We start from the raw sequence: 16,521 nt of genomic DNA on the forward strand, positions 1-16,521 counted from the left end.
AACATGTTTACTAATACAATACAATTCATTTCCGTTTAAAAAAATATTAAAATTTTCGTTTCAGAGTGTAATGTTGGAACATCTTCTTTATCGAACCAAACTAACCGATAATGGCAAAAAGGTGAAAAAGAACTGGCAATACAATTATGCGGTTTTGACGCAGACAGCGCTCATGTTTTACAAAGATCAAAAAGCTTATCAAAGCGCTGTAAGTTAAAAGTTTTATTTATTCAAAAAGGATTTAGAAATATAATATACTTTGATATAAAATTTAAAGAGGTGACTTTTCCATTGATAAATTATATTTATATGACATTTTATTAGTATTTAAAATTATATTATATTTAATATAAAATATACTTATGTATATATTTAAAAAAAAAACTAATATTTAATTGGTCTGTAAACTTCAGAAATTATCATCAGCTAACATCCAGCCAGATGCATTTGTACTATTGATGGGTGCTTTGGTAGCCGATGGTACTCCTCAGCAAACGAAACGTCGTAATCCTATTGTAATCACGTCAAATAAACAGCAGCACATCCTTCAGCATGATGAACCACTTATAATCAGAGACTGGTTTGACCATATACGAAAAGCCATCAACAAACTGGTTATTATTATCAATTGCACCTAATTGTTACTCCTTCGATTATTTTTAGTCTAATCATAGATCGAAAATCTCAATTTCTTAACTGCAAAGTATTTAAATATTCTACATATATCCAATTATTGTTTTACATACAAATACTCGGTTTTTTTTTTAATATTTTGTCTTCTAAGATTGCATTGATATGTATATATGTATGTATGTTTCAGCCGAGTGACTATGTGTGTCCGGACAACTCTAAAATTGGTATCAATACATTGGGTTCTCCGTCCCCAACCCATAGACGAATTTCTGGTACAAAATCATCATCCAAAGGTCAGTAATGGTTTTTTTTTGCATGAATTTGCTTTTGTGTCAAATAAATGTGCATGTTTTATCATATGGTGTGCAGTTCTCATATTAAAATGTACGTACATAGCTAACATTTGATATACGTATGTACATGTACTGATATTTTGCATGCCAATATTTATTTGAAAACAACAGTTACTTTACTGCCATGTATCATAATAATAATGATGGAGAGCAACATTTAACACGCCATGTGGAAATAATTTAGCACTGCATCTAATAACAAATACATTTGAAGTCTTGTATGCATTTAGCAAATATTTTAATATTCAATAATGCTTCAAGATCTTCTTCATCTAAAGACTTTTGTGCAAGATTGGAGGTTGTTAAAATGTAAACATATAATGATATCGTATTGATAATATACAACTGTGTATTAACGATATGCTGTGTTGATTGATTTCCAAAAATGAATGATTCTTGGCTTTGATACTTAACTAACCTTTCTTAATTTCATTCATTGTTTTCTGATGACCAGTTTTATCTGTATAATCTCATTCAATATATCTAATCGCTTAAACTCAAATTGTCATATACATCCACATATTTAAGAGCTATAAAATTAATTAGAATTTCTTTATTGTTTTGATTTCACGAAAGTTTTATGTATGATCAAATGAATTAGTTTAATTTATTGGAAATTAGATAATCTAAAATAATTGTTTCTTTTTATTTTATGGTTAATAAATTCATTGTGTACTTTAGTTCAAAGCAGGATTTATCCATTCATAGCATTAAACTACATTATCAACTTTGCTTATCAACTTATTGATTGCTGTTATCTGGCAGAAGTTGTTAACGTATATCACAATATTTGGTAAATTTTACATGGTTTTATTTTAATTTTCCTTTAATTTTTGCCAGTCGTTGGTATACTAAATGAATCGATAGCTTCTTAAATTTTAGTTTAAAATAAGAAAGCTGTGGCTTTGCTAAGTATATATTGCATATTCAATTGTGTTCTTATCCACTTATTTAATAGCAATATGTGCGATTGCTGTCAATAAATTATTTTAATCCAAATAGTCAATGACTAGTATTTCTCCCACATATTATATGGAAAATAAAAACTAAATTTGACATTGAAGAGTCTTGTTTTAAAATTAAATTTTAAGTCGCATTTCTAATCGTGATAAAAGGTTAAGCTATCCCTGACAAAAAAAAATTACGTTCGATAAATAATTTTCTCTTTCATTATGTTGTACATTTTGTTAGATAGCACATTTAAAATCAAACGTGTCATCTACTAGGTAGTGACTATTGTAACTTTGTTCTTTAACAAATCATTTTAAAATGTTGAAATGGCTGATATAGACAAAACTTTTGTTGAGCTTTTCGATATGCTCATCAACAGTCGTAAGAAGTATATTATCAATCATGGAGGGGATATTCTTAAATGTATGTATTATTTATATTATTTATTAATACGTAATTCAACAGTAAATTAGATAATAATAATTTGAATACTCACAACAAAAATATTTTAGTACAAATAAAATCTAAAATGCCTGCATATGTATATATGGGTTAGTACGAATAATCCTTTGAATATTTAATTTGTGGAATGAATTTAAAATTTAGCCCAAATTACATACTCAATATTATTTTTTTAAATGCTTAGTAGAGTAAAATTAGTTAAATAAGATAAATATAATAATTATCGTAGTGATTAGAAATGATTGCATTTTGGTTGGGTCGTCATTAATCTTTCATCTAACAATGTGAATAATGGTGATTAACAAAACTTAATATATAATCAATAAAAATAATGAATGTGTGTTGCACGATCTTGTGCTAAAAATTGCATCTATCAATCTTCCTGAATGTTCTAGTCCCCGAAGGGAGTATGGAAGACCTAACTGATATTCCAGAGCATGTTAACGTAAAATCCAAATTGAGGAAGTTCTTTATCAGGAGACCCACCATGGAGTCCCTCATCAAAAACGGAATATACAAAGGTTCGATTTTCTTTACAATCACAATCACATACAGAAAATATAGCACGCAAAATATACACATCATAAACGAACTTTGGATTCACAAATTCATATCAAAAATTATATAATTAAATGCATACATTTTGATTACTTTTTTTAAATTTTACATTAATTCTGTGATGTAATGTGAATCCAAATTATAAACTTTATATTCTTTGGAAGTATCCGTAAATCTGTACATTTATTTTGATTGTGTATATAATTAATTAAAATCTTGTTTGGATAATATCACAAAAAACCTTCCGATCTTGATAATATAATCTTACGATATATGTTTTTGTACTGTTTGACGTATTTCTGCCAACAAATTTATAATATCTTCTCCTTTTTTTTATAAATACGTCAGCAAATTTTATTGTGAATCGATTGCATGACTTAATTAATTTATTTATTTAATATAATTATAATATGCATCTCGCATTTATGTATTATATGATACTATGTACATGTTACAGTCATAAGTGCATTTACCAGTTGTAATATATTTTGACTAGTAAAAATATGTTTCATCTGTCCCACGTAGTTATTTCATATGACACAATGGATTTACAATCTGATTGGGCAGAATTAGTCAATATGTATTCCCGTTTCTTTCATCCACTTTTTGAAATGATTCATAAAACCTAGGCTTTCAATGTGACCTGATTTTGATATATTTTATTCACAGTACGTACTGCTTTTCATGGAAATGTCACTCAACTAGTAATTTGAGTCGGAAAGTCACATTTTTGTTTTGAATACATTTTTAAGATTATCTTAATATAAAACATTTCCATAATTCATAATAGTAAGAAATATTGACGCATTGTTGAATCCTAAAGCATACTGTAAACAAATCAGGACTGTCAAAACTAATATATAATAGTTGGCGAGCACCATTGAAACTGTATTTTCGCCCATGGAGACATATGTATGTCTACTAGTTAATTTGTATTCGAATATAAATTATCTAAAACACCAGATAAAATATATCACAACTGGTAATACACACATATATGTGTACATATGACATTTTATGCTGATTGTTTGCTTTTCTAATAATTTTTGTTATTTTATTATAAACATTTTCAATATGTATAAGTATTATAATATTGTTGTATAGATGAGCCTGTTTTTGGACGTAGCCTCGACCAAGTATGTCCTGACACAAATCCACAAGTGCCTGAATTTGTTACCCATTGTATTAAAGCTATTGAAGCCTCAGAAGAAAACATGAGAGCTGATGGACTGTATCGAGCCAGTGGTAATTTAAGTCAAGTGCAAAAGATCAGATTAGAGGTACCTTTTTTTTCAATATTGTACATGTAGTAGAATATTAATGTATGAATTCAAATTTTTATGATCGTTTTCTGCAGGTGGATCAAAATAATTTATTAGTGCTTGATAAGGATATCGATGTCCATGTTTTAACTGGTGCTTTAAAACTATTCTTCCGTGAACTCAAAGAGCCTTTAATTCCATTTAAATTTTTCCAAAAAACGCTTAACGCCAGTTGTAAGTAATAAAATATAAATGATAAAATAAATATAAAAATCGATTTTTAATCAAATATTTTTTTCCTTTGTAGCAAATCCTGTGGCAGAGTCAAGAACAAAAGAATTTAGAGAAATAGTTCACGGCCTTCCAGAGTGCAATAAACAAACATTGCAATATCTTCTAGAACATTTATTGCGGTACGCATTGATTATAAAAACTAGGCAACAAAAATTGTCGCTATATATTTATCAATACAAAATCATAAATTTATTACTTTTTCAGGGTAACGTATCGAAAAGAACACAACAGAATGCACATATCAAATTTAGCTATAGTATTAGGACCAACATTATTATGGGCACCTTCTGAATCTTCACACAACTTAGCTATCGATTGTCTGCAGCAAAATCAAGTTATAGAAATTTTGCTTTCTGACTTTGATAAAATATTCAAAGAAGAAGGAAAAAGAAAATAAATCAAAACCGTCATTCTCAGATTTTAATTGTGATGTCAGTGAAAAATCGTTACCACCATATATGGTTACCTTGTGTTTTATATCAAAATCTTATCATTAAATGACAAATTGAAACTATGTGCATAGTTCTTGTGTTTAATGTGTATTGGGGATTTTTAAGAAACCTAAAATTGCATACAACTGAATCATCTCACTATTTTTACGCTCATATTATTTTTTAGATATACGTGTGATAATTTTTAGGCTCTCTACATACAAGTTCAATCAAATCAAAAATCTGACATGATATCAATTTTTAATGTAATTAATTTAATCTTGTTTTAATATCAATATCCAAAAACACTATCAAGTTTGTATTTGAAATATATCAGAAAAAGATTATTTTGTAAATTACTATTAACATTTGTATTTTACTATTAAATACATGTTAATGAACAAATTATATTTTAATGAATGTAATCAAAGTTTGGTGAGTACGTATTTAAGATATAAAAATTCAATATATGAAAAAAATGTTTGCATAAATAGTTGTAAAAAGTAGCATATTTTCAGAAAAAATAAATCAAATCATTTACATTATCTATCTAATTCATCAAACACGCAATACTGTAAAGTTAATTTCCATTATTTGCGTTATGTATCTGTAAGTATATGTATATATGTATTGAAAGATATCTATATTTAAAATTATATGTACGTATGTATATGAAATAGTCAATTTTATGACTAACTTTAAAGTAAATTAGCTATCGCGTAAAAAGCACTTGTTCGTTAAGTCAAGAAATCAAAAGCCTTAAATTGTGATACTGTTATTATTATTATTGTTTTATTAGTATGATATAAAATTTTAATGTAAAAAGTATGAGCATTGAAATCATCAATTTGTAATTCACTTTCATGTTTGTAAGTTATAATTCTATTTTAAAGTCACATTCTCGAAAAGCTTACCAAAGAAAACAAATTGGACCAAAGTAAAAATTAAAGACTGTGAAATTAATATGATTGATGTTGAAAACATATTCAAAAATAAAAATATTTCTTATGATTATGTATGCTAAAATTTATTTCTATGCCCTAACAGAAACAGTATTTTATATGTCTATCTAATGAGTATTTATTTATCATAATATTATTAATTCAGAGTTCATCCTGAACAATTTGATACTACAAAAAATATGCTTCTCAAATACATGTATATATGTATGTGTACAGTTAAATGAATCTTACGCATGACATGTATGTATGCATATATGTATGTGTGCACATGTATGTAAATAAAATAAAATCTTCATAAATGAGATTGTCATACACTTTATTATAAAATAAAGAACTTCATGTTCTGGTGAGGCAAATTTTTATATAATAAAAAAAACTTTTAATGATGGAATATTATATTTTCTATAAGATATATATTTTGTTACAAAAATTACATATAATTGTGGAGACCTGAAAATAAATAGATTTTCTATTCCGCAAACAAAATAAAATACACAACTAACGAATATTAAAATCTTACAAGTCATGCGAAAATAAAATGTCATGAAAATATGAAACATTTAGATTAAATAACAATTATAAAACATAATATAAAAATATTACAAAATTCATATATCTTTACAAAATAGGAGAATAATGTTCATAGTAATTGTTTCATAAAAATAGAAAATATATCTTATACAAGTAGCGTTGTTCACACTTTACATAGTCTAGGAAATAGTACACTTGAAATATTAATGTTTTTTCCAAAACAAAGTTAATACAATAATTTTCTCCTTTAATAATTTAATAGTTTAATAGAAATCAGAAAATCGATATCGAAGAAAAAAATTCATCAATTTAAAATAGATTAACAGATATGTATAATATTTTATAATACATAATATTTATGCTCAAACTGGAATGACAACATGTTTTGCTCATTCGTACTTAAATACACACATAATATTGATCCCATGTGAATACAAGTTAAATTGCCAATTGACTGATTTTTGATCACTAATAAAACTTTGGCGAGTAGATCACATGACCAAATAGTTTAATTTTAAAAAGGAAAATTTTTCATGGCCAAATTGTTTCTATTTTTTTTTAACTAAATAATATCACGAACTTACATACTATTCATAGTAAAATGATAGAATATTTAAATTTAGGACGTTTAATTTTTTCAGTTAAGGCATCTGAATGATAGTTCATCAATACTAGTACACATAAAACTAATTAACTTCATACAAATCAATGCTGTTGAATTATACACAAATAAACCATAAATCTGAGTTAAAAACAATTTAAAATTGCATTCTTCATTAACTCAATAATTTGAAAAATAGTTGTGCAATATAAGAATTACATATATTTTATTGATTCGTGCATATACCATATACATATTTGTTAATACTGAAACGAAAGAAAGTCTAACGTAAAAAAATATTATGTGTCTAAACAAATATATTATATATAAACATATAAAAATTATCTAATACAATAATTTCATCATAGAAGCGTGGACGTTACGGCTTTCAATCCATGTACCAAGACAGTTGGCGGCAAATCTTCTGTGAATCCTTTCAATACATTCATATATTGCACTCTTTCGGGGCATTCTTCGGACAACTTTCTCTCATACTCTTGCAAATCGGGAAGACCGTCTGGATTTAAACGTATATTTTCGCAGCCAAAATTACTCTGCAACGACTCTGGATTAGCGTAATTATCAACAGGCTCTGGTGGTAGTGGAAGATACATAAATATAACAGCAGTGCTCTCCGACGAATTCGAAGATATCATTTGATTGACTCTGAATAGGATACAAAAAAAAATCAATATTCACATTCTGTCACCATAAAACAACATCAAAATTTTGGTTATAATGAAAGTGATCAGTAACAAATGTGTTTCTTAGCTAGAAATAAGTATCTTATTCACATTTGAAGCCATAACACCTTCATAAACACCAGTTCAAACAATAACGTAAATACCCTTTAACATAAACTTCAGGTAGATTATATCTAAACCCATTTTGGGAAGATCCATTAGACTCATCGACATTTTCTCTAGACCATCTCAAGCGTTCTACAGATTCCCATTCCTCAATCTAAACAATAAATGGCAATATTGTTACAAAAAATACACAACATTTATATGTAAAAAATAATAAATAAAAAATACTTTATGAATAGATGCTTGTATTCGCAATAGTTTCAAAAGTTCGGTTAATCTCAAATGTGCCGGCCTGGCACTACTGGCAAGTCGTGCAACGGCAGCTTCCGTTTCAGTCTCACTTGGACTTCTTTCTCCAATATCTACTTCGCTTACGTTATTTGCGCGATTACCTATACCATATCAGAATTTAAGATATATTAATAATATAAAAATAATAAAAACATGCAAATAATATGTGGGGTGCTTTGCCTTGGTTAAGATTGAAACTCGTGGATCTCTGTGTCGGTGGTTCAGCATCAGTGTCGGTAAGCATAATGCGTAGTCTAAGTTTCTTCCAACTGGATTGAGTGCCAAGTATGCATGCTAGTTGCAATGTAAACAAAGCCGCTACAGAAAATAAGTCTCCACTTGAAGGCCACATTAAATCAGAAAGCCATATGTCAATATATTTCAAATCTCGGCTTCTGTGTATTAAAATAGTAATTCATCATCAAAGTAAAACCAAAAAAATATATGTATACATACATAATTAATAATAAATTACCTTTCAACATGACTCATATCAAGATTTTGGAAATGTCTGCAAATACACAGATTTTTATCCATAGCCAAAAGATCAGCCATTAAAGCGACATATTCACTCGGTCCAGCCATCGCTCTATCTGGTTCTGGAAAAGCTGATTCAAGAGCCGTACTGAAATATGGCGAATCCAATCTAAAAAAAATGTTGTTTTTTTTAATATGTGTCACATTACATACATAAAGCTCATACAATAGTGAAATCCATTAAATACTTTGAGAAGAAATTTTGTTGAGGTGTACTATCATAAAACCCTAGCATTACGGTATTTGGCTTCATAGCACCAAGTCCACTGATTTGAGAAAGATGTCTAGCTCCATCACGCACACTTCCAGATAAACAAAGCTCCACAAAGGCTTTAATCTACAAGAAAATACTACATTTGAATATATGTACATTGAAAATACATAATCAAAAATAAGATTTCCACCTTTAAATGATCAATAAATTGCAACCATGGAGCATGAGCGTGCAATAGCGGATCCGGACTGGATGGAGCACGACGAGCACGACGAACATGTCCCAAAACAAGCAATCCTCCCTTCTTCAAATGATTCGCAAAGCATGCTAGTGGTGGTGCACTTCGAGATTCTCCGACCAAAAGCAACATTTGAGGCCTCCAGTATTTCACATGATCCTTACGAACGTCCAACAGCAATAAATATTTGCGCACTTGATGAAATATCAATGCTTGCGATATGGAACCCCATGGTTGTGCTGCGGCAGCCGGCGATACTAAATGAAGTGCAATAACAAGACAGAGACACAAAATCAACGATAGACCAGCGAGTGCCGACGCTGCCACAAACATCATAGCCAGTGCACCGAACAATCCAAGTAAAGCAGTATGCCAAGAAAACGCATTGAAAGTAGGTCTGAAATAAACAACTCCAATATAAGTTACATATTATTCAACACTAAGACTTCATGTGAGGATTAATATACAACATAAGAACAGCAATTTACCTAAAATTGGGAGCTCCAGCTAATTCTAAAGCGAGACAAGCAAGATTGACAGCGAGATAACTTAACAAAAACAGTGCACAGTTAGCACGGGCAATCGCAGTTAAAGAGCCAGCTAACAGAGCAGTTTGAGCGCTCAGCCAAGCAATAAATACACAAGCAGCAGTTCCATTGCACCATTTTAACCACGATCCTATAATGAAAATTTTTCTTCAGACTAATACTTAGTAACAAAAGTATTTACATTAAAATATAAGGCAAAAAATATACCAAACAAATTATCTTTAACCAGAGCATTCAACACTCTTGATGCACCAATCATATTAGACAACCCAGCTGAAAATGTGGCCGTAATAACACCTATAAATAAATACAAAAAATGTATGTAAACACATAATTTATCATATAAGATATCAAAACTATGAATTGCATACCAATCGCAACAAGCACAGGAGCAACATTTATAGGCAACATATAAATGTAATTGTTTTGTAGCAAAAATCGTGAACATGTTGCAGCGGTGAAGAATGTGAGTGCCAAATATGTCAATCCCGTAAAGACTAGCGCGGCAATTGTACCTCTAGGTATGCTACGACTTGGATTTTTCAATTCGCCTAGAATTCATTTTAATATGTACATATGTGTATGAATGTTTTATGGCAATTTTCTTTAAAATTTAAAATTACCACTCATATTAGCTCCAGCCATGACGCCAGTAACTCCGGAGAAAAGAATTCCAAAAACTGTCGCAAAATCTACAGTTGCACCATCGGCACTATAATCTTGTCCGTATTGGGGATATAAATTATCCATGAAAGTTTCATAAGAAATGCCTGTATAGTTAGCGAGAACAGACGCATTCACCAGGGTGTTAGAATGAGGAATTGGAACCTGCAATTTGATAACAAACAAAATGAATGCATTCAAAGAACAATTTATCAAGTAAAATAAACAAAATGTTCATCGAATTGTCTGAGAATTACTTCAGTGTATACAAATAAAGTTTGGAACTGTCCTTTTAAAATGTATAAAACAGATTTTTTGTTTATAAAACAGTAATTTTTCCACACTTATACAACATCGGGGAAACCTGATGAACATTAAATTAAGATTTTTCCAACCTCTTTTGCTCCAGGAATTAAGAAACTTATCAAAACCATTGCTAAAACGACAGTAACAACGTTCCATATTGTGAAACTAGCCCGTGCAAAATATTTTGCACCAGCTAAACTTATCATCAAAGCAGATGCTGCTAATAATGAACCATATAAAGTTTTCCACCAACGACCACCAGGCAACGTCCAAGAGTCATTGTTAACCAAAAACCCTAAAAAATATAAATTCAATCAATAAAATAACAATTTTATACCCGTCATATGGCAATAAAAATGTATAACTTTATATATTAATTATAAATATAATACATGCAATAAAAATATACATATATGTATGTATGTATATTATACACAACCTGAGGGACCAAAATTATCCATGAGACCTTCTGTGCACGCTGAGAAGCACAGAGCACTCGACACTATATTTGCAAAAAAAAACAACGTTCCTATTGCACCGCCGAATTCTGGACCTAAAGATCGGCTGATCATAACTGGCGAGGTGCTTAAGGAGAATATATGTACATAACGGCGAACACAATTATGATATAATGTTATTTAAACATTTAAAAGGATACAATAAACACCGCCTCCTTCTACGGCCCCATTTGTGGAAATCGCACACACAGAACATACGGTAAATATCAGTATTATATATGATATAGCAAATTGCAGCAATGTCATTAAGAGTCCTGCGTTCCCAATTATAAATCCCATTCTGATAAATACTAGTGCGCTAAACATGGAAAGAACGACTGGACAAAATACACCGGCAAACGTTCCAACTTTATGTTGCACTTCATCATCTTCATAACGAATATCGCCAAATTCGACATAACCTAAAACAAAATATTCATGTTAAATTATATAAATGAGTTTATGACGGTTACTATATAAGTTAATTGAAATGTTATTTATGTTAAAAATTAATACAAGAGTCATCATAAACGACAAGCAAATCATTGTTGAGCTGTTAATTTTAATTTCATTGTCTTTCGCATTTGCACATTGGGGCAGATCACAGTAGTCGGTTTGATCTATCAATAGTTATTTAAAAATTAAAATTAAATTTATATACTATACTATAAGCAATTTGAAAATACAAGCTAAAATAAAATACAACATTTTAAATGAATTAATAAATCAATACTAAATTTTACCAACTGAATTCGAATATGATAATGATTTTTGTTCTTTCACTCTCGTTTATGAGATATGACCGTTTAAAAAAATGCGCAATTTTTACAATATTTTCAGCTTTTGTGGTATTTGACTCAAAATCTAATATTGCTGGGCTTAGTATTGAAATCAATAGTTAGATTTTTTTCTATTGATTGTTATTTTTATTGCTTTAAAATACTTGTAATTAATTATCTACAGAATTTTAAGTCTAAAATACATACGTATGTATATATTTTTTCTTTATTTTTCGAGCTATTATGCATTTATATGGGTAGTTTTTTTTTTTATTTCACCACGTTTATAAGTAGAGATCAGCTAAACATGAGTTCAGATACACGTTCTAGTGTCAATTTCTTAGGAAGGACATGTTTTTACAAACTTTTTTTGCCCTCTTCCTTTGAATACTGGTGGTTTTTCTAAGAAAATTTGACCATTTCTACCAAACTGCACCCATCTGTATCTGATCTCTATTTATCTAAACGTACTAAATCGAGCGGTAAGTGGTTTTAAATTGAGAACATCTCATAACGCAATTTTTATTTATTACAAGCTTTTTTTTTATTGAAACAACAAAAATAGTTAGTTATATTGGTAATTTTATTATTTTAATATGAATTATATATAGTGACATTTGACTAAATAAAATATTGAAATAGAACACAAGGTGTTATAAAACTCTAAAGAAAATGTTTAATAACATGTACACACCGAATCTTTGAAATAAAATCAAATTTATAAATTACACAAAGTTCAATGTGATAAACTCGCATTGAAACAATGAACAAAAGTAAACAACATAGCAAAATAGGTCAACTTGCATTTATCAATTTTATAGCATGCCAACGATACACAAAATATAAAAACAAAATATAATATGTGCGAATAGAAATTTAATCAAGTGTAGATCGTGCAAACAATTTTAATTCAAACTCACCGCTGTGTAATGTTGGAGAAAATACACAGTTATCAGGCAATTCGAAAATCACATTGACATTTTCAACTACAGATTGAAGACAACGTGATATACATAATAAAGAATATAATAATTCGTTGAAATTAATTTCAATGGATCCTTAGTTCGTACATACCTCCATCTGGATCCCGCTCAACTGAAGCATTCCTTCGGCAATTAAATTTTGAACAAAATCTCTTAAATAAATTTGGCTGGCTGATATATTCTGTACTATTAATACTGGGTGAAGTAAGTGGATCTAGGCCCGACATTTTTAATTTGTAGTCTTTGAATTAAATTGCAGAAGAACTTCAAAACATCATATTCCTCTATAATTAAGAGAAAAATTTGAATAAATATAATGAATCACATAAATTCACATTTGATTAAAATTCAGTATTAATATTATGACCTAAGCTGGGTTAAGCATATATGCAACAAATTAAATTAGATAAGATATTGACCAATGTTTTTACGCCCACTGAAAATTCAATATACATGTCATCACCTATTATATTATGTTTCCAAAATAACATACGACTTCTATTATTCGGCTTAGTTATTCTGACTAGTAGGAATCATGTATTTTGAGGTATACGTATGTTACAGGTTCATAACAAGAATTTTCAAAAAGAATCGAGATTTAAAATCTACCTACTGCAAAGATTACTGAAATAAAATATATAAATATTACAGATGAAAACGTTATGAAACAATAAAACTAACTAAACTATTAGAAAGTGAATTTTCATTTCTCTGGGTATATGTATTTAAAAAAATATGAACACACGGGAATAAAAGTTTAAAGAAACATATGCTCAAGTGTGAGGGGTAAACGACTATGAAAATAATGTATTCGAATAACTTACAGTCTGATTATGTAGTTTGACACTATGGTATTCAATATAACACTGCAATAAGGAAGTAAATGAAACGGGGCGTGACTAAATGTAAACGGAAGTTGGTCAGTTTTGATACTGACTTATCAGAGTTCCGAGCAAAAACATAAAAAAATTAACAAAAAGAAAAAAATATTCTTTCGCTATGATAAAAACGAATAAAACAAACCACAAAAGCGAGCAACATTCACCACAAAGCTAAATAATGTTATGACAGCTAATCCTAGTTGTGACTAATATGGCCTTAAATATGTTTAATACGTCCATACACCAGCAATAATAATATACGGGTCTACCTCACGGGCCCAAATGTGAAACGCCCGAAAACACAAATATCGGAGGGCAAAGATCTTAAGTCGAAAGATTAAAAAAAGGGTGAATGGTAAACGGTACATACTCACTTAATTTGCGCGAGCAGGATACAACAGGAACAGGCTTTTCCTCCCGTATTCTGCGCGGTAATTGGACTATTCGTCACATTGGCGTGGTCACAAAGACAATTTTTGCCATGAAAATCGCGAATACACAATATTTGGCACTCTAGTTCTCGTTACTATGATAGTTATCGTTAGTATGATGGACTTTTCGGCTGCCAGATGTTCCGTTATAGAGATTTTAGTGACTTTGTGACGAGTAATTTGTGACCAGTAATCACCGAACCATTCTGAGCGCGCACATTAAACAAGGCTGTATGACAAAAAGAGAGATAATTTCACCGCATGCCACTCATATATATTATATGTATATACTACATAGTACCGTTTACCATGCACCCTTTTTTTTGATCTTTCGACTTAAGATCTTTCGATTTTCGATCTTTGCCTCCCGATATTTGCGTTTTCGGGCGTTTCACATTCGGGCCCGTGAGGGAGACCGATAATATACATAAGTCTTTTATTTTACTTATAAGTATTTTAGATTCGGTGATTACATCCCAAATGTGAATCGCTACCAGGATAATCGCCGCTACGAAAGTCGCTCGCACGAAAATTCGTCGCACAGAAAATGATTTTTTTTTACGAGATTTGAGCAGTTTTGACGTAATTTGGGGGGGGTTTGCTACAAATGATTACAAACCACCCGGCTACATGCTCATTTCGATTGAATTTCAGCATGTACGAAAGAGAAGATATTCATGGGGTTGCGCAGATGACATTTCGATGTACATTGTTGATTGGCAATTCTTAAAATTGAGTTGGATCTTTTTGGCATGTTCAAAATGGCAAAAGCCGAGACAAAAGTATGAAATGAGCATGCACCCGCTTGGTTTGCAATCGTTTGTAGCGCAGGGAATTTTTGGGATGTAAACCGTTTACCGTATTTTAGTCTATTTTTGTCAGTGTTAGAATATGGAAGGTCCGTATTTATATTAAACGGCCAGTATCCATCATTCGGTATACAAGTGGTCAGTGTAAATAATAAAAGGTAGTATTTATATTAAATAGTCAGCATTTAAACATAATTGGTCAGTATTTAAGTTAAATGGTAAGTTTCATTTTGACGAATGGCCAGTATTACTTTTTGGTTGTTATCAACACAAGGTTGGTACGATCTTAATAGTCCCATTGATATTGATATTTTTTCTGGCGAATTTTTGTTTAATTATAATAAAAAAGGGAATGCGCCTTCACCCAATGAATAAAATTTGCCGAGTACAAATATTTGAGTTTAGAAAGTAGAGTTTTAAATTTTAAAGCGCTTTTGGCTCATTGAATCCCCTAAAACCGACACTTACATATCAGGTATTACAAAATTTAAAAAATAAAAAGAGTAAGCTTAAGGCTGTGATACGCCATTATAATAATTGAAAGTCGAGTTATTATTAATAATAGGCTTTATAAAATATAAAGATTTAAAAAAAATCATCAATGCTAACTACCGCTACTGTCCTTACTTTTACTAACAGTATTTGATTTATCTTTTAATAATATATATTTTTTTACATTTTATATTATATTAGTATATGTATGTACATTATTTATCATCGAATTACAAATTCAAAGAATATTGCGGTAATTATGATAATATTAAATAAACGACATCTGTCGAAGATATTGCTAAGCAATATGTATTGAATCGGTAAATCTGATATTTACTTTACGATACACGTGAAATTATGCTATTATGTACATTCGTTCAATATGCAAACATGTTACAATTTTTATTAATTAAATTTTGCGTATGTACCCGCTATCTAAGAGTATGTTGTTTATAAGTATATTGATAACGATAACTGCGCAAAATATATTTGGAAAAATATCAACATTTTCGTATAAATTAAATAGTGGATCATTATAATGATAAAATAAGTATAAAATTCGCGACAAAAGCATTCAATGCACAAACAGGTGAATACCGAAGGTTAGGGTGTGGGACACGTGTTTCACCCTAGTTTACAGGTCATAAATTCACTGGAATAGCTGAAGTGAATTACCCTGCATCGTATTACAAAAGCTTTTTCTTTTACAAAAAAACAGAAATTGATCGATCAACTTGTAATAACAACGCTTTTCTCAGTACTGTCACTGATTAAAACGCTTTGTTTATATGTATACATATGTACACGAATATTTTTTCATGATACAAATAAACGAACATCTTTATCTGTGAACAGAAAACGCTTAAAAATGGGTTTATTTTTATTATAATCGGTCGAAAAAGTTATCTCAATGTTATGTTAAAAATTAGAAAAAAATAGTAATAGACGAAGTGTTATTCAAGCTCGTCATTATTATTAAATTAACGTTCACGAGTACATATACCA

The 16,521-nt window shown here is 29.8% G+C and overlaps 2 protein-coding genes across 6 annotated transcripts in view; one reads left to right on the forward strand and one right to left on the reverse strand.

Annotated features, from left to right (window-relative positions):
- The window catches only part of LOC143913861 (uncharacterized), a 57,665-nt gene extending 51,370 nt beyond the window's left edge, over positions 1-6,295 (forward strand). For 2 of the 4 annotated variants that reach the window (XM_077433885.1, XM_077433883.1), the window contains exons 4-11: positions 65-208; positions 414-614; positions 821-926; positions 2,795-2,920; positions 4,062-4,237; positions 4,315-4,453; positions 4,527-4,632; positions 4,718-6,295. In XM_077433885.1, coding sequence (XP_077290011.1) covers positions 65-208; positions 414-614; positions 821-926; positions 2,795-2,920; positions 4,062-4,237; positions 4,315-4,453; positions 4,527-4,632; positions 4,718-4,910 — 1,191 coding nt within the window. In that variant the 3' untranslated portion in view covers positions 4,911-6,295. The remainder of the gene's footprint in view (positions 1-64; positions 209-413; positions 615-820; positions 927-2,794; positions 2,921-4,061; positions 4,238-4,314; positions 4,454-4,526; positions 4,633-4,717) is intronic. The other 2 variants (XM_077433886.1, XM_077433884.1) reach the window with 1 other exon arrangement.
- Positions 6,288-13,992, reverse strand: LOC143913862 (solute carrier family 12 member 9). 2 transcript variants are annotated; one of them, XM_077433888.1, is made up of 16 exons: positions 13,927-13,992; positions 12,995-13,187; positions 11,303-11,563; positions 11,084-11,218; positions 10,734-10,939; positions 10,299-10,503; positions 10,047-10,226; positions 9,883-9,972; positions 9,616-9,805; positions 9,080-9,524; positions 8,864-9,012; positions 8,614-8,784; positions 8,319-8,533; positions 8,076-8,239; positions 7,886-8,001; positions 6,288-7,704 (listed from the first exon to the last, which is right to left on the reverse strand). In XM_077433888.1, exons 2-16 carry the CDS (start codon positions 13,128-13,130, stop codon positions 7,401-7,403), a joined length of 2,967 nt encoding a protein of 988 aa, XP_077290014.1. In that variant the 5' UTR covers positions 13,131-13,187; positions 13,927-13,992; the 3' UTR covers positions 6,288-7,400. The 2 variants fall into 2 exon arrangements, with proteins under 2 accessions (XP_077290014.1, XP_077290013.1); XM_077433887.1 differs by having other exon boundaries at positions 13,728-13,957.
- Positions 13,993-16,521: the final 2,529 nt, after the last annotated feature.

The sequence above is a fragment of the Arctopsyche grandis genome, chromosome 6 (genome assembly GCF_051622035.1).
Source record: "Arctopsyche grandis isolate Sample6627 chromosome 6, ASM5162203v2, whole genome shotgun sequence".
In the NCBI taxonomy this organism is placed as follows: Eukaryota; Metazoa; Arthropoda; class Insecta; order Trichoptera; family Hydropsychidae; genus Arctopsyche; species Arctopsyche grandis.